At 33.4% G+C, this 19,972-nt stretch overlaps 1 protein-coding gene across 6 annotated transcripts in view; it reads right to left on the bottom strand.

Annotated features, from left to right (window-relative positions):
• LOC134529278 (5'-AMP-activated protein kinase catalytic subunit alpha-2) overlaps window positions 1-19,972 on the bottom strand; it is a 230,411-nt gene that overhangs the window by 148,061 nt on the left and 62,378 nt on the right. For all 6 annotated transcript variants that reach the window (XR_010074522.1, XM_063363175.1, XM_063363177.1 and 3 more), the window contains exons 7-9: window positions 16,165-16,270; window positions 11,749-11,977; window positions 8,362-8,454 (exon numbers count right to left, since the gene is read on the bottom strand). Coding sequence is in view for 5 of the 6 variants with exons in the window: in XM_063363175.1 (XP_063219245.1) it covers window positions 8,362-8,454; window positions 11,749-11,977; window positions 16,165-16,270 (428 nt within the window). In the remaining variant the exon portion in view is untranslated. The remainder of the gene's footprint in view (window positions 1-8,361; window positions 8,455-11,748; window positions 11,978-16,164; window positions 16,271-19,972) is intronic.

Raw genomic sequence — 19,972 nt, 5'->3', positions numbered from 1 at the left:
ATTTTTTTTCATTGAATCTTACCTGTTTCCATTGGTTCATTAGTAACTGATATCATCCAACTAACATAACCAAGTATATGTTTGTGTAAATGTAACATATCTTTGGAAAAATTACACCCTTGTCAATTTTTCTGGAGACCTTACTGAGCTTCAACAAACTTAGCACCAAAAATCATGTTGTTTGAAAAGTACATTCACATTGTTTCAACATTTCCACTTTTCAGCACAATAATTCTGAGAGATTGTCACAGAGTATTAAATTCTGTTCTTTAATCTATCATTCAGAACAATAATTTGTTCTGCACGTTCAGGAGTTAAATTAGCTCTATGATTGGAGATAGTGTTTCCAGCAAAAGAGAAGCGTCTCTCGCTGGCAACCTGCTTGGCTTGAATGCTTTAGTAAAATTGCTTAACCTCAAAATTAGTGTCATAAATACCTGTAACTGATCATTAAAGTTTAATCAATTGAAAGTAATAAAAATAAAAACTTTTACTTCATTCAATTTACACTTGCAAAAAAAACATACACACAATAAACCTACATGGAAATTAAAGTCTTTTTCAATATCCTGAAGTCTGAAATATGTTTACTCATGTCATTAAATGTAGAGCTGTGCTGTATTGAAGAAGCCGATTTTGCCAATATTTAGTTGAATCGGCATTTCTGCCGACTTCCGATACAGTACGCTCGTTAATTTTCGGCCGATATTACTGAAAAACGAAAGAGACTGCCATAACCTAAAAATCCACGAGAACCATTTTCACTTTTCGTAGTAGAACTGCATTCTTTCAGATCGCATTATTTCTTAGCAACATGTGCCAACCGTACATATCAAAGTTTAACATCCTTTTTTTTTTTAACAATGTTTTTTAATTTAATATGTCATAAATAAATAATACATTACTATCACAGTAAATATACATCTCAGTTGTTACTGTAACTATAGTGCAAATATGGTAGCTATCATGCTTCTGTAGTAATTATGGTATTCTACAAAGAATCTTTAGTTCTTTTTATGGTAATTATCTTAAAATAACTATTGGATTTGTACTGTAGTTATGGTACATCATCCATATTTCTTCGTATGTTGTTCATTTGTCTTTTCTTCATATTTACGTGTGCCGCCATTATTTGAGACAGGAAGTTTCAGAAAAAATTTTAACGGACATTATATCACACATTTAATGGCGTAAATGACGAGACCTCTGGCAATTTAAACGCTTTATACGGAAAAACCTACCATGCGAGACCTCGTAAGCGAGTTTTACTGTATTTTTTCCCCGTAAATAGTAAAAACCGAATCCTTTGACGAATCCTATATCAGACCCGCCAAACCTTCGAATCCCTAGGATTCGGCGGATTCGGCGGATATTGGATTCGGTCGCCCCATCCCTACTTTTAAATGTTTATTATGAAATAAAGTAATTATTCAAAATATTGAATTACCTTTTAAGTTGCCATGAAAACCACACATTGGAGACCCTCAGAAGCCCTGGTGCAACCTGTACAGTGTTTGCCACTCTAATTTTATTTTTATTGGTAGTAGACACCTGTAGGAAGGCTCTTAAGTATTAGCTCTATCATTACTAATGGCCAAAGTCAGTGGAGAAAAATTAATGTTTGCGACAGATACCTTGAAAACCACACATTGGAGGCTCTCAGAGAGACTGATGTTACCTGTACAGTGGTTGCCTCTTGAATTTTATTTTGTAATAATAATAGACACCCTTAGGTCTATCTATATCATTACACATTTTCATTTGCATGTAATCACATAGGCTGTTGTCCCAAGCTCTCAGTACAATGATGTACCCGGGCAGTAAATAGATCCAGAGGATAGAACTAACTACAGAACAGTTAGCATTCTTAGTACTGGTGTTAACCTCTGCAGTTATGTTTTTGCAGCATTCTTAAATTTTGCTTAAAAGGTATTATAAAAATTATAAATTTTTGCAGTACATTTCTTTGTCGTAAATACATGTATCTAAATATACTGGGTAATAAATATTTCATTTATGAATTAATACTGAATAATAACATGTTTACCATGATGGGCCGGAAAAAAAAACAGTTATGAACGTAATGGCTACCGATTGCAGCTGTTTTGTTTACAGCAGTGAAGTGCCATAAACATATCAGTCATGGACGACCAAAATCAATGCCATGTTAGAAAGATTATAAAAAAAATATACTGAAAATTGCTGACGAAGCACATGCTACAAATTCTCACCTTTCAAATAAACTTTTTATTGCAATAACACAATCACTCAAAACCAATTTTTCCTCCCTCCAATCACGTACAGTAAACTCCCTATTATCCGCTCATGCTACGAAAAAATACAGCACATATGTAAATCTGTATTTTATTACAAGTGAGCAAATTTGAACTCTACTGACGAGTGTATTATGTGCAGTATACAGTAAAACACCACAGGCCTTCTTGGAACTCACGCAGTAGGCTGGCATGCGTTGCTCTTTTTGTCTCAGTCGCGTTTTGTTTCTAGTCGTATGGTTGCTTTGACGAGCAGTCAGTCAGCCAAGGTCGCTTCCCTCCCCTTCCTCCTCCCTCACCATCATGGCCTCTTCTTTTCTTTCTCTCTGGTCTATTGACACGCCCACCTTCTTCTCTCCGCTCACCCTTTTCAGTTGATACTGAGCGTGATTGCTGACCAGTCGAAGTTTAGTTTTGCCTGGTTACATCATGTTTTAGTGTTTAGTGTTTGTGTTTGCCTGGTTTGGTGTTTTTCATTACGGATTTAAAATGGCAAAAAAGCGAAAGAAGGTCGTGTTTACGATTACGCAAAGACTGGAAATGATCTCTAAAGTAGAAAATGGAGCTTCTAGGAAGCAGATGTGTTTGGATTATAGAATCGGGGAAACAACAGTGCGTGACATTTTAAAGAAAAAAGACATAATGGTTAATTGTAACTTTTACTGTACATAAAATTTTTAGATTTTTAAGTTGAAATTAATGTTTCCTTTTTTGTTTCCCATTTTTGGCTCTTTTGCGGATTATCAGAGATTTTCGCTATCCGCGGTGGCCCTGCCACTTAATTTCGTGGATAATCAGGAGTGTACTATATACAATTTTCCGCGACGGTTTTTTCTATTCAAGGCACGAGGTTTTCATATCCTGAGCTATTTTAAAATCATTTTAATTTTTTTTTTTTTTTTTCAGCAGGCATAGATTATCACTAACGCAAACCTTCGGTATTCATTGCAAAATCTTCTTAGAGAAAAACCAAAATCACAAAGCACAATCCCCATGCAAGATGTCCGTTGTTCCTTTTAAGCAGTAGCAGGTCAACCAACCTTGGAGCTTGAAGAAATCTGTGCATTATGCAGCGTTGCCATGCGGCATTGTCAAGTTTTTAATAAGCCTCATTCCATTATTTTTCAACACATTTTACGAAACATTGTGCACAATTTACAGGTAAATACAGTATAAGTCAGGTCAAAAACGGGAAAAATAGCAAGACTAATAAATTACAATTTTCATCATTACGTCCACCATATAAAATTTTTACCACAGTGCTGAACAATGAAACTGAATTAGCTCCTCATATTGCTATACAAGATGCATCACGTGTCCGCAATCAGGTCAACGAATGGCTAGTGGTTTGTTTTTGTTGTGTACTCGTTGGTGTTAAGCCTTGAATGAGGGAAATGGTGTACTGATGGAACAGCCTCACAAAGAATACGAATGCAAACAGATAATTGCTCGAAAAATAAATCGTAACAGTGTGCTGCGTGCTGCAAAGGTTTTGACAGTAATGTTTTTTATTATTTTGAAACAATTGTCTAATGGTTAAACTATAAATAAAGTTTACGAGTGTAAAGATAAACATTATTACATTATTTTAATACTGAAATGATGAACGTTATATGCAGGAAGCATCTATAAACGCAAACGTCTTGAAAGGGAAAAATTAACATAAGGATATATGAAGTGATCAAGGGAATAATTATTTAAACGTTATAAACGGAAAAACGTATTATCAGGGTGGCCACAGAAATGTAGAAATGAAATTCCCTGACTTTCCCAGGTTTTCCCTGACTGTGCAAAAAAATTCCCTGACTACAATTTTTTTTTAATTCACACAACCATGATTGCGATTTTATAAATATATTTTAAAACGAGAAATATAGGATCTCTTTTGTTAGCAGTTTTGTTACGATTCTTTGGCATAAAAATTTCAACAGTAATAAAAACAATAAAAAATTAATAAGACCATGCAGTATCTAAAAGAATTAAACATTTGAAAAGTAAAAATTGTTACAACCAAACAATGCGAATATTTAGGCCTGATATCACTCACTCATTGTCTTCTTAAAGACTGTATTTCCTCATCAAGAAGAGCAGTTTCTGTTCTTGCACTCTGCATAAGTAGGCATTTTTTCCTCTCCAATTCTTGTATTTGTAATGCTAATTTTTTCTTCTCACTTTTTGCTCTGTTTTCTGCATCTTCTCTTGTTTTTTTTTTCTTTCTGCAGCTTCTTGGTACCGAGTTCTGGAGTTAAGGACAGAGTGTATCAATGCCTTCGTAATTGTTACCTTCTCAACTCCACCAATGTTTACAACAGCATCATACACCTGCCTCTGTGCTACGAGAGATTCTCCAGTTTGATTTTCGACAATACATTCCTTTTTGATAGAAAATCCTCTTTCTAGTGGTGCATTTCCATGCGAGAGAATAAGAACTTTCTTCACAAATGCTTTGAGTTCCTCCGTTCTTTTTTTTACAAGCTGATAACACTTTCATCACTAGGTTATCTAAATGGTCATGTTCTCTTGAAAATTTCTTCATAGTTTCTTTAAAAGAGTCATTTTCACAAACAGATTTAAACTGCCTCTGAATGCAGTCTGCTTCTAAGCCTGTGAAATGCCTTTTTTGAACCGGCTATTGGAGAGCCATTGCCAATCGTTTGTCCCGGATGTTTGGACGCAGTGCTACTTCAGGATCCAGACAAGAAATTCCTCTGGTAAGGATGTGGATAAGAGGAGACCTTTCCAAAATTTTCAGGCACATTTTCTGAAGACATGTTCTACACTGTTGACGAAACACAACAATTTCCACTTCTTTAACTTTGTCTTTGATTTTTCGCAGAGCTTCCAGTGTTTCAAAGCCTAGATTGACATCTTTGGCAGTAAGTAAATTTTTGTCATCTGAAATCATCATTCTAGTTACAGACTTTGTTCCATTTACAATATCTTTAAGAAACCTTGACCATAAATTTTAAAATTTTGCTCAACAATTCATATAGAAAGGGTGCCAAAGCAGTGTTTGTCTGGAATTCTGTAAGAAATTGTCCTACTTCAGATGCCACAGATACAAAGAAAGCCAGCTTGCAAGTCAGAAGATTGTCTTTTAATGCTGAAGATACAGTGTTAATGCTCTTGCACTTTGGTGTCGATTTGGAATCTCTGGAAACAGCATCAACATATTTTTGAACCATCAGAAGAATCTGAATAGCCCTTTTTGCCACTCTACAGTTTTCTATCCAGCGAATACTACAAAACTTGAGAGGAAAAATCTTTGAACCTGAGAAATGAGTGAAATCCCCTTGCCGAGCTGGTACATCCCTGAAAAGTGTATAGAGTAACCGCAAAAAATCGACTATGTCCCAATCAGTGGCTTTAATCGCTGTTTTGAAAGCCCCATGAATACTGTGAAGGCCACAGGTACCAATGTCGAGCAACTGACGAGCCTCTGGATCTGACGACAAAGAAGCACAAAGATCATGGTGAAACTTTAGGTTGACATTGGGACCATCCATAGAGATTTGCAGAATTTTGCACAAATCTTTCTGACAGTGTCTCAGTGAATGCTTTCAGCAGATCTTCAGCTGTGGCATGATTCAAAAATGCTGAGTTGAAGTACCTAGTTGAAACCTAGCAGCTCTGTTCTCTCCAAAATCTCACCACTATATCCATTTGTCCAAGTTGGGAAGTCTTATTTAGTGATCATAATGATTCATCAAACTCCACAACTATTTCAGTACACTGGAATATGTCTTTCACTAATTCATTATGGAAATAAGGGGCTATGCCATGTAATATAATGTACCCAATTTTTGTTCTTTGCAGTTGCATTTTTTTGGCAACTGATGAGTCTGGGAACATAATTTGCATCAGTCACATCACTTGCTGCACAACGCAAAGACTTATGTGATAAAACTGTTTGCATGCACCACAAAACTTCAGCCCTAGTCACCTCCTCATTTAAAACAAACGTGTTTATCCCAGACAGTGGCATTTTGCAAAGAGCTGTAGATTCCACAACTGACTGTTCACAATTTTTCTCAGGTTGCATTTTACTGACAACCCCCGACTGGTCACCAAGAACAGTACCATCAGAAACAATAGTAGTAGTATACAACATGGAGGATGACTGTGAATCAGAATTACCACTGGCACTAGTAGAAGGCTTTGGCTTACAAGAAAAGTACATACCCAAGTTACAACTGCTACGTTTGGAATATTCTTCTGCTTGCCTGTGTTTTTCACCATTTATGTGAATTGTGAGTGCACGTTTTCCCATGTTGCTGAGGGAGAATGTTTTCTGACACAGCAAACAACGAGCATGATTACTTCCGGTTTTAGGTCGTTCCAACCACAAACAAAATCTCTCATCTTGAAGCCAATCATCTTTGAAATTTGAAGTCTTTCTTGGAAATACCATGTTTCAGGGTCTCAAATTATTCGCAACTTACCATGAAACTGTTAACGAACTTTCCTTAAATTGTCATTTCTAAACTATGAAAATTTTGTCACACTTTAAATACTGAAACACAAAATTTTACGCAATCTTTTCAAGCGTAAACAAATAAATTGAACATCTGTCACGTCTGTATGAAAATAGGTTAGCTAACTCTCTGAACAGCTAGCCAGCCATGTTAGACGTTTCATAATCCCCATTCACGATTCCTAAGAAGTAGCTCACTGCAGTAATAATCACTTCAAACACTACGTCTAACGAACACTACCCCTACAACTCAGTCGTAATAATTTCTGCAACACCAGCAATAGGTACTATACAAGTGTACACAAAAGGCAAATAAGCCAATATGAAGATCCCAGCCGAAACCGAAAGAAATAACATCAAATTTACCCCACCACCGGCTTTTCATTTGCTTTTGATTTTCATTGAAATGTTTTAACACGTCAATTATTAAACATTTTATTTTAGAAAAATCCCTACGAAATAATATGCATGATATAAGTGAAAATAAGAACTGAAAATATGCTGCCAAACAAAGTAGCCATTTGATTTTGTAGATTTCTTAGAACGTGCTCAAAAACAAGTACATTTGATGGCAAAACCGAGAGCAGAAAAACCACACACACCAAATTATTATGGTACTGGTGTGCGACATTTAGCATGTAAAAAGAGATCTACGATAGTTATTCATGTTGCACGCAAGCCATTGTTTTCGTACTGTCGAACGAGAACAGCATGTAAGAACTGGTTTACCGGTACGCATTACATTTTTTGGCAACACCAAGAGCAGAAAAACCATACACACCAAATTATTATGGTACTGGTGTGCGACATTAAGCATGTAAAAAGAGATCTATGATAGTTATTCATGTTGCATGCAAGACATTGTTTTCGTACTGTCGAACGAGAACAGCACGTAAGAACTGGTTTACGGTACACATTCTAACATAACATGACATATTCAAAGTTAATAATGCACGGTAGAAGAGAAAATTTTCCCTGACCTCTCAGGCAATTCCCTGACTTTTCCAGATTTTCCCTGACCATTTCTAAAATTCCACTTTTCCCAGTTTTCCAGGTTTTCCCGGTTTTCCAGGTTTTCCCGGTCTGTGGCCACCCTGATTATGCAGGAACATCTTAAGCAAGTTTCACTGTATGTATTAGTTGAGTTTTACCCTAATTTTAAACTTTCCCACAATTTAAATTTTTTTTCTTTGTTCCATCTGAAGTGTAAAAACGGGAGTTTGCTGCATATGTTGAATACAACAATGTTCTGACCCTACCAGGGAAAACTGTTCGTTATGGACATGAATAAAATAAATAAATATTCTACATCCTAGCAAAATAATGTTTCATTAAAATATATTAAATTTTTTAATGCATACATTTAAAACAAAGTTATAACATAAATATTCAACATGAGAGAGATTATTTGTATTGCTTATATAGCAAAATATTTAATGATGTATATTAACTCTTGTGCATGTTTGGTTCTTGGTTAGTTTTCAAGTCAAAAACTGGTGTAACTGAGAAGCCACCTCTAGTAAACACAAAATGATGTTCTGTCTTAAGATATCAAACTGAATGTGTTGATGTCAGCAGTTAAATAAAGAGCATTTACAGTATTGATTATACTACCTAGATGCCATTTGGCTCGTTTCACTGGAGTGCCTTTGGAAGCTCGATCACCTCCTCCGCCCGTGTTTGTGCACATCACTCTGTCACGCAAAGCTGGAAAAAAAAAAATTCTTGCTCTGCAAAATATACTAGATACTACAATGTACACTAATTCCTCTCTGATCATAATTAAAAACAACAGATTTTGATCATTTGTGTATTAAATCATTTATTGAAACAAAAATGATAATGTAGCCAATATCACTATTATTTCTGATACACTGAAAACTATAAAGTTATGGACATAACAAATTGTATTGCTTATTTGCATAGCTGTGACATTATTTGTGATTAATTTGGCTGGATACTGTATTTTGAAAATATATTTTACCTTAGACTAACAAATCAACAAATAATAAGAAGATTAAATTTGTGCATATTACTAAAGTTTTACTCTTTTTGGAGATAAAAAAATAAGGTGCATTAAGTGAATTATAGAATTATAATCTGAGGACAGACATGCCATGATTTCTAGAAAAATACAAATGATATATAACTGCATTATTTTTTTCAGTTTAGAGAAAAAAAAACTCTGCACAGACAAGAAAAAAACACATCGGCAAGATCATAAATAACCTAAAAAATCTTGATGCCCATTACTCTGATTGAGAGAGGGTACAAGTATACCTATAACTTAATTCCAAGCACTATAATTACAGCTGGGCAGGATCCTGATTTATCAGGGGAAAATGGGAATGTATTTTATTCCAAAACATTGGGCAGAAAATTACTTTATCTCATTTCCTGAATTTGCGGTAGTATACATGTATGTCAATGTGCCGAAATTGTTTATTAAAAACTATTTTCAAAGAAGCACTGCACTTTAAACTAAGTCAATAAATGCACGGGATCAAAAAAGCATCATTTTCAGCAGTTAAACTCAATACTATTAATGGTGACAAAAATATTCACAGGCACAATTGTAAACATACACTATATTAAGCATTTGAAACATACAAAAAAAATCAAAGTTATTTTACCACTGTTGCGAAATGTTAGCGGAACAAATCTGGTTCACGATTGAAAATAAGGGCTATTTAAACAATGATCATAGACAATATTAACAAAAAACACAATAACTGTTATACTATGGACAAAATATGAACCTGTTAGTTGAAGCGATGTTAAATTGATAGCTACGATGAATCTACTATCATGTTCATGTAGTAGTAGCTTACTTGCTGTAATTTTCTGTGACACTACAGATGTTGCAACTCGCAGCTCTAAAGCAAAATAGAAAATGTTTTAATGTAAATAAAAGTGCAAGATTTGAGAGGAAGTTCACTGTAAATTTGTTTGTAATATTACTCAATGGGAATGTGGTAGTCACAATTAACTAAAACAAGTGAATAACACTATTTAAAAGTGTAACTATAAGCTAACATCATTACTATTTTGCTAATTAGGCTTATTATTTCGTGGGTATCATAAAAGTAAATAATTTAGCCTTATTTCATGGTATTTTGCGGTACTCTAAAAAATTACCAGCCTCTATCAATATTTATCACTAGTTTTGGTCCAAAACAATAAAAAAATTACAGAATTTTTTTTAATTGTATAGTTATAGAAATTGTATAAATTTTCAACTTAAAATAATTCCATATTCTGTTCCATTTCCCGTGGGGAATTTTTACAGCCGGTCATTTTTCCAAACCAGAATTCACCATCCTGCCCAGCTCTAGTTATAACACTAAAAATAATACTAACAATTAAGTTATTTTTTACATAAACTCAACTGTTCCCAAACACATATAATCTTTCAGAAATGTGATGTGATTACATCTTTTGCCAAATGCTGCTTCTCCTAAAAACAGATTTCACTTATCCGTGGATATTTTTGTCAACCAATTCCTCAACCAGTGTACAAAATTACATTATGTACGGTTTAACAGTTTCGTGAAATATTTCTTTGAATGTCCTTTAACCATTTCGTGAAGAAAGACTTCATAACTGCTTTTAAGAAATGTCTTTTTAATCCAAACAAACAGAAAATATTTTATGAAATCCTGTGTGAGGTTATACTATCAACCTATTCACCACATCAAAGAAATTGCTAAATTGTGTTGGCCATACTTCTAACAAATGATGGTTTTGCAGTTGTTCACCACTAGTGCTTCATCCATCAAATAGTTGATATCTTGTGCATGTTGGATACCACAATGGTATGCATATCTATGAACTTTTTTATACTGATAATAGACAAAATAAAGTTTATGACTGTAAACAAATACACTCACTCCTCGAAGTAACACTCTAATACGTTCCAAGAAAACAGAACGCTAATCAAAACAGCATTAATCAAATACGTTCTTTCCATAAGAGTATGTTATTCAAAATAATTTGTTTTCCGATAAGGTAAGTGTGAGCTGACTACCATTTTAATCACGACACTGCTCCTGTTAAAATTAATTTACAGTAACAATATATGTCAAAATACATTTGAAGTAAATAAATCTTGAATAACATTTTTAAATTAAAGAACCTAAAATTAACTTTAAAAAAAATCACATACCTCATTGTTTACATAATATAGCTGGGGACATAAGAATTCTAAGTAGACGCTAATAACATTTCCGACTAACAAAATTATAATGTTATTAATATAGGAAATATATTTCAGTTCTAATAGGAATTTATAAAGCTTAAACCTAGCAATTTTTTAATTTTAGAAAGATGATTTAACCTGTTAACATAATTTCTGACTGTTTACTAAATGCATGTCTGCAATGATTTGCCACAAGCGCATTTGCCACTCATGCATCCTAACAAGTACGAGGTAAACTATCCCTGAAAACATCTACCTTTACTCTCCAGAGCTTTTGTTGACATGCGGGATTGCATAAAAGAAACGTTGGCTGAACAGTGAGCACACGGGCGTCATCGGAGATAACACACAATGAAGGAAACCAATAGCTAAGAGCAAAATATTTATCCTTGATTTGTGGTGTTAATTTGTTGCATTGTATTTAATGCTACAAAGTGCTAGTGCTAGTGCTATTGCCATTGCACAAGCACAGAATTAAAAATTAACATAAAAGAAAACAGCACTACTTTGAATCTATGACCGCACAACTTCAAATCATGCTGTAATTTATTGGAGTAGTTACTTCAAGATTGCACTAATCAAACAGTGTTATTTTGAGGGGTGGGTGTACATGCCAAGAAACCTTCAGAATGATGCTATTTTGTTTACGCCTATCTATAAATACAGAAAGATAAAAAAAACATTTTCCAGGCAGAGTTACTGCACTAAATCAGCTTATCGCACATTGACTATCAGCGTATTACAAATGAAAGGAAATATAAATAAACTAATATGTTTCTTTGAATAAAATATGAATAACTTACGTGCAATTCTTTCTGGGTGAGGTCGAATGGGGCTTTGATTCAGCTCACTCGGACTAAAGGAGACTGGTGGGGGACTACTTGCTACGTAGAAGTCCTTCAGTTCTGCCTTTGCTGCCTCATCAGCAATGCGTTTGTTGTCTATAACGAGGTGGTAAGCTATAGCTAACTGGTCGTGTGGGTCTCCACTCAACAAGGCACTGTGCACCTCATGTTCTTTCACACCGAATTTCTAAAAAAAAAAAACATACAAAATTCCACAGTTAATATACTTTATATTAAAGTCACTATAGTTTCACAGTAACATGCAAACTGATTTCAAATGACCTAACCATCAACTGAAGACACGGAAAGAGAAATTTTTATACAAGTAACAAGAACATACTATTTTTTTTATCCATAATGCTTGCCAGATGGGCATTTTATACAGGAATACTAGAAAAAAAGCATATTGTCACATCAGACAATTTTTCCTGTGCAATTTTTATACATGGAGATATGCAGCCTGTCTGTCTACCTGTGTCCTCATTAAACTGTTGTCAGGTTTTTGGTCTAGCTGGAGAAGTAATCGTGCAACGCAAAACAATATTAGGGTCAATGGAAAATGGTAAATAAAAATGGTCCATTTTGGTAAGTAAAACAAGTAATTTTTGATGCAAAATTTTCATGAAAAAAAAGTTGTTTCCTTAAAAAAAATATCAATGTTGTCATAATTTTGAACTTATTAGGTCAAAATTTATCAAGAATGATAGTTTTAAGTACAAATATGACACCTTACAGTTAAATTTAGCATACTGAGTTTGCATTGTTACAGACTAAAATTCTCTAGATTATATACAGTTATAAAACAAGCCAGAAATAGATCTAAAACACATTCTTATTTAGTTTAAAATTAATAATGCTAATTTTGTTTACTAACACAAAAAATCCATTTACACTTAATTGCTGCAAAATATTCTCCCCCAAAACACATTGCTAGCAATATCTCCATGTTCTCCACCCCCAAAACACATTGCTAAGGCTATCTCCATGTTCTCCACTCCCAAAGATGTGCATTTGTCATTCATTATATTGCTGTACACTGAAAAGTCACTTTCACTATCAACATTGGACACTGGAAGCCAGAGAAAGTCATTCTTCAACAAACAGCAAACTCGTAGCATGTCAACATCCCCAAAGTCAAACTTCAGAATTGCTTGTAAATTTTGCTGAGTAGCCCTCCAAGTACTTATTTTTCCTAAATGTGTTACATGTCTTTTTATAAACTTTTAATTTCAGTGACCGTTCACATATTCATTAAACCATTCCCTTATGGCTGCATGGTTAAGTTTTTGCAGTGGTATGTTCACTTAGAAGCGCGAACTGTGACCTCACATAGTTTAGTGTTCTCGTCCTTAGCTTTATTGTGAAGAGAGATGTTTTATTCTAAAGTAATTTGATGCTTAGTTACCGAACCTGATGCCTGGCACCTATATTTGTTCACCTTATACTATGTATTTTATTTTACCATCTACGAGCACGTTACAAAACTTGCACATCATAATGCCTTTTTCTTTATTGAAAATCTAAAATCTTATATCTTCATACTCTTTAGAAAATACAACTTTCAACATTTTATACGCTTATTAACATGCCATGAAAACATTAACAAAAAAAAGAACATGAAATGCTGAAGACACACACATTATATCCGCTTGGAAAGGTTAAACAACTTAACGTCGACAGATATGCACTCATCAAAATTAAACTCTTAAGAGAATTTCTGTACCATTAATTCAATGTTTGTTATTTCGTAATAACTACTAACGCCATCTACATTTTTTTACAATCAAGTGCAACAAATATAGGTGAGCTCTCATTTCAAGTTTATTCATATTAAAGAAGGGTCAGTCTTAAGTGGCCTTTCACTAGATGCCACTAGATGCCGAGCAGAGCTGTAATATAGCATAAAAGATTAGCAATATTTGATTAAATTTCACCATTTCATTTATGATGCTTCCTTCATTTCCATGGCGACAGGTTTTGCATTGTTCATTACTTTTGCGTATCCATCGCAATGTATAATAAACAGTGCGAACATGTTCAGCCTTTAGACTGCTGTAGCAAGTTAGGGTATTTCGGCTATTGCTTCAATTCAAGTGACAGTAGCAATTTGGAGTGATTTGAATGTAATGGCCCCTTATTTTTTAAAGAAAAAATTACATTTTAGAAATTTTTTTTTCTGCAGCAATTTAAATGAGCTAAATATTTTTATGTTCATTCAACTAATGACCTCAAAAATTTTTTTTTTGTAAAAAACATTTGAAAGAACACTCTTAATCCTGTTTGCATTTGCATGATCTTTATTCTACTACTCTCTGTATACTAGGTTAATGCATAAAACCATCTCCAACCATGATTTAAATCAATATTTTGTACATATGCCATTGCTAGTTTGCACTTTATGTCAGAGAAAACCCAAGAATGGACAAAGAAAGATGAATACACAAACACACAGAACACAAGCCAAAATCAGCCATTGTCAAATGTATAGACTCAGCCCACTGTGTTCATCTGTGCTGTGGTATTGTTCTAATTCTTTCCACAGAATTCACAATACTGCCTATAAATTTTATATTTGCCATTGGCTGATTTTGGCTTGTCTTTTGTATTTTTGAGTATTCATCTTTCTTTGTCTCTTGGGGTTTTCTCTATGACATACAGTGCAAACTAGCAACAACATATGTATATAGAAAAAAATGATTTAAATCAATCTTCCTCATTGCAAGAATCATTTAAAGAACATCCCTTTGCAGGCTTTTATAGAAACTGAGCAGGCAGCATTTATAATACATTTTCTTACAAAATAAATCTATCACACATAAAGAGTTTTTAAAAATAAGTACGGCATGTAGGCCTGTGCAAATATCAGTGTTTATGTTGAACCAAATTTGAATATAAATACCAAATAATTCTTGAATATAAAAATTTATTTTGAATAGAGAGAATGTGAATAATTGGAATCCCATAAAATCTTTATTATCACATCACAAATATTTAGGGAAAGGAAATAGTAAATACACAGAGTAAAGGCTTCTGGGAAGCTTAAGTCATAATACACTAAATCTTTTTTTTTTAAATATCAAATTCTTAAAAAAAAAAGTTTTTATTCAGCCCAACTAATATAACCAAACCTTATTTCCCAGAGCTGCTACTGTACATATTTATACAGAAAATATTTGCAAACTGCAAAATAGCACGAAAGGTAAACCACTAAACACAGTGAAATCCAATCCCCTTCACGAAAAACATAATTTTTTTTAACAGCATTATTTGCAAAATAGTGAAGAAATAAGCTCAAGTATGCATTTTAAACCTTAGGGCATCAAAATTTGGATAAAAATAAACCTCTCGCGTAAACGTTGCTTGATGTTTTGGTCCTACTATTAGATTTCAAGCGCTTTGTGAAGGTATTTTTTCGTTATAAAACAATGTATTTTAAAGTAGAAATATAATATTTATTCTGACATTACCACTTACTTATTTAATTAACAGAAATACGAAGTTGTCTGATGTGTAAATTTTCTTTTAAAGACTGTTTTAAATGTTATAACCTTTATCTGTTCCTCTGCATCACTGCAGTGTACCACTTATAAAAATGTAGCCAGCGCTAGTTGGCATCATTCATGTTTGGTTATGTTGCTTCCCGTATAGTCGAAGATTAATATCTCGCCGATTGCGTGCAACGCGCGCTCTCAGTCGAGTGCCAAGTTAACTACATTTGATAGCCCGCACTCTTTCGTGGTGTGTACTACAACGATAGTTACGCGTTAGTTCACGTCACAGATTCAAGTGGCTTGTGTTCGGGTCACAGATTTTGTTTTTCTATTTAAAGTTGAAGAAAGGTTTTTGTTGCATGACTTATTAATTTAAATTATTTGGCCTGCTCTTGTTTACTCCACTTTTTTTAATAAATGTACTTTCCATGAATGGGTTTTGTTTTAACAAATAATTTTACCTAAAAATTTTTTTCTTGCATAAATATCACACCCCTACTTTTCAAACTTGATTTTAGTATAAAATGTGCAACAATTATGCGATAAAACACGGTATTTTCTGCTACTGTTTCCCGAGACAATAGTTCAATACTTGTTAAGTTTTTAAAAAGGTAAGTAAAGTTCATGTTTTTGAATGTGCAGTCCCATGAAAACATTGAAACTGAGTACTTAACGCACAAATGACTTAACCTCAACCATCAACGTTCAACGTTGATAAACAACAAACTTGCAAGGTAGTCTATATCAAATATTTATAACTAATCAAAGCGTTAGAATTCAAAATCAAATCAAAATCAAAGAATAAATTATTCACATTCAAAAATTTGAAATTACTCACAGGCCTAACAGCATGTCATATGTTAACAAGTTTCTACAAACTAACCTCACAAACTTCATTAATAGCATCAGTGTCAATAACTGATGAATCTTGTTCTACTGGTGATGGGAAGAGGTATGCTGGCAAATCACGCTGGAACCATTCATGTTTTCTGTGAAAATATTCATTTACATTAAAATAAACAGAATGCCTCAATTAAGTATTAAACTTATAGCAGTAAACAAAAATATATAATATTAAAAAAAAAACCTAATTTGCCACAAAATAATTTTTATCATAATTATTTAATAAAGTGGAATGTAAAATATAAATGACAAAAGAAAATTGACGAAATTAATTTTATTCAAAAACAGTTTTTGTTTTTATTTAAAATTTAAAAATCTGCATAAATCATTACTAATAAAAAAATTATAAACTTTTACTTACACACACACTATCTTCACAATTATTCCTATTCAATATTACAGAACTTTGGTACTACCAAAAAATATTTATACATGCCACCACTCCGCAAAAAAAAAACTATTTTTAAGTTTTTATATCAGAGCAATGATTTAAATGTTATTTTGCTTAATGTCAAGTATTAGATTTATTTAAAAAAAACTATATATCTGAAATGTCACAAAACCTAGCTGTCAAGAATTCAAGTAGATGACTGGGAGCAGTAATTTTTACAAAAAAAATCATATCACATAATTAGAACATTATGTTTATTATGTTTTAAATAAGTACCTAAGCAGTTATGTTGTGGTAGTGTTGTGATTACGGAGCAAGCCGGAAGGTCACTCAGGTGTTGCTACTAGCAACCAGAGCTCAGCTCCATCACTGTTAGGGTGAAAAAGTCACCAACTTTTTGGTTAACACAAAGTAATTAAAAAAGGTGTTTGCCAATCAAGGTCATGTCCTTCTGAGCCCTCTGTCCAAGGACAGCTCTAGAAGGACTTTTCAGAAGAGGGTATTATACAAAGAAGGATGTAATGTCAAACCATGACACTAAATATGTCAGAGATTGGCCACTGAATATTTACAAAATTTATGGTCTCAAATACTTGGTACTTTCATATAACTTATCATGACTACTTTTCAACCCATGAATTCAAGTACTTAAGTTATAATTTAAATAAAAATAAATAAAATTTGGGTAAGGGAAGGGCTGTTGCCACTGCTATGCCCTCATTGGAGCCGTGCTTGCCTCTGTCCTACATTAAGGGCCGCTTGCAGAGTCAGGTATGTCAAATCTTTACTTTGCCTTAAGTCATGACTGTGCAAGCTGGCCTAAGACTTTCCTAGTGAGCATTTTCTGTAAATGCACACTATTAAATATTGTACTAATGCACACTATTAAATGTGACAGACCTGCTTACATTGAGTGCTTCAGAATTCTTGTGTGTTCAAGGACGGACCGCAGACTCAGAAATTGTGTCAGAAGGTGTAAGGATGGGAAAAATCATAGGGAAGCTGCAAAGAGCAGTGAAGCAAAGTTATTAAATATTATTTCATCTCATAGAAATATTCCCCGAGTTAAATACCAAAATATACGAGGGTGTTTTGCACAGTAAAGATACACCACAGACAGTGGGAAAGTGAAAGTTTTCGTGAGCGCGCTGGCATCATAGATTTTAACCTTCAACCTTTCCCTTTTTTCCCCAAAGGGTCATTCATTATTTCTATGCTGGTGTGATTCGAGTAGTACATGTTTATAAAGGCTGTGTAAATTCAGAATCCCGCCAAATGTGAAATGTGTTCTGTCTTAAGTTTTCTTCATGCAAAAGGTGAACATTCAGCAGATATTCACAAAGAAATTGTTTCAGCCCATGGGAACATTATGAATAGACAAAATGTAATTAAATAATGTTGTGCTTTTTCTGGAGGTAGAACAGATGTTCATGAAAAATACAGAACAGGTTGGCCATCTGTGATTTCTGATGCCTTTCTTCAGAGAATGGAGGAAGCAATTCAAGGAAACAGGTGTGTCTCTCAAATATAAAGAATTGCATGAAATCATACCGAAAATGTCTATGACAACTCTTTATGAAGCAGTGACTGTCACTTTAGGGTACCTTAAATTGTGTACACGCTGGGTTTCGAAAATGTTAACTGAAGAACACAAAAGGTTGAGCAAGGCACTCAACTTTTTCACACGGTATGCAGAAGCAGATGAGTTTCTTAATCCCAATGTTACTGGTGATGAGATGTGGATTTATCACCACACACCAGAACCCAAACAAAATTCAAAGCAATGATGCCATATGAATTCCTTAAAAGTCAATAAATTCTAAACTTCAAATTCAGCAAAAAAAATCATAGCTTCTGTTTTCTGGGATAGACAAAAGCATTCTTCTTATTGTCTTCATGCCTCCTGGCACCCCAATTAATGCTGAACTGAAAAGTTTTTGACCATGCGCTAGAGCCCACACCTTGCACCCAGCAACTTCCACTTATTTCTTTACCCGAAGAAACATCTTGCAGGGCAAAACTTCCACAACAATGATGAGATTAAAACTCAAGTTGAAATGTGGTTTTGACAACAGGTGGTAAACTTCAATGACTATAAGATACATAAGCTTGTACCCACACTTAATAAATGCTTGGTCAATGGCGGCAACTATGTTAAAAAACAAGGCATGTACCAGTATATAATTTGTAATGTACGTTTTATGAATTTAATTTTTTTAATGTGTATGTAGCATTGTCTGGTAGATAATATAAATATTACAAAAGTATATAATTATGTTTCTATAAATGTAAACATATTTTACTTTGATCTAACCATAGCCTATGACTAGTAGAAAATATTTAAAAAAAACTTGCATCAGTTAAAATAAAATAAAATGCCCTTGAACACACTACATATGCAGACATGGGACAGTCTACAATGTCACAGCGAAGTTTTGCAGGGTATAAATTCTTTCCTTTATATTGTTTAAAATAAATGATTTCACTATTAATTTTTTTATAAATTTACCAATAACAATAGCAGTCTTCACAAACTGATACAAACCATTTAACTGACTTTCAAAAATTTGTAGCCCACATTCAAAATTTTTGTTCTAAAAAAATTTTACAATGTCTTGCTTGAATTTTTTATTGTATTAGGCAATTTGTTGTGTTTATTTGCACTAAACATTAAAAAAAATCAAACTGAACAAAGTATTTCAAATGATAAACCAACTTACAAATATATAACAAATGAAAAGGTAGAAGGCTTAACTCTGGTCAGCTTCCCCTTTATCTAGTCAACAAAACTTATGTTAGAAGCAAAAGTGTTTACGAATTTTAAGTCAAGCCAAAGCACAGCAAAAAATTTTAAATCAGAACAATGGTTGAAGTAAAACAACACACAAGATCACTTGTTCCACATAGAACAAAGTATCACATTTACAAATTTCATCAATGTTATTTATACAGCATTGTATTATATTTTTGATATGATACCAATAAACATTGCAATTAAAAATAACTAAATTTTCGTGGAATAGATGTCATGTATTTCAATTTACTATAATTTATAGGTTTATCACAAAAAAATTGTTATCATAGCAAGTCATAAAACCACTATTTGCAAAACTTTTATGTCCCTACACATACTTTCCACTAACAAAGTTAGGCCAATCAATGCCAACTATGCATAATCCATTTTAAGGTGAATTTTCTTTGCCATCTGAACTCAAAATGAGTTGTGCATTAAGTTTTCACTAGAAATTTTTAATTTTTATAACTGCACCAAATGAAAGAAACTGATTATCAATATTTTCAAAGAGTAGGTTTGCTACAAATATGAGTGATTTATGTTTTCACCAGTCTTATGAGACATACACAAAACTAGTAGATTTTAATTTATCCCAAGGAATAT

This window comes from Bacillus rossius, chromosome 2, assembly GCF_032445375.1.
Source record: "Bacillus rossius redtenbacheri isolate Brsri chromosome 2, Brsri_v3, whole genome shotgun sequence".
In the NCBI taxonomy this organism is placed as follows: Eukaryota; Metazoa; Arthropoda; class Insecta; order Phasmatodea; family Bacillidae; genus Bacillus; species Bacillus rossius.
Note: the sequence above shows the minus strand (reverse complement) of the source record. Positions and strands in the feature narration are given on the sequence as shown.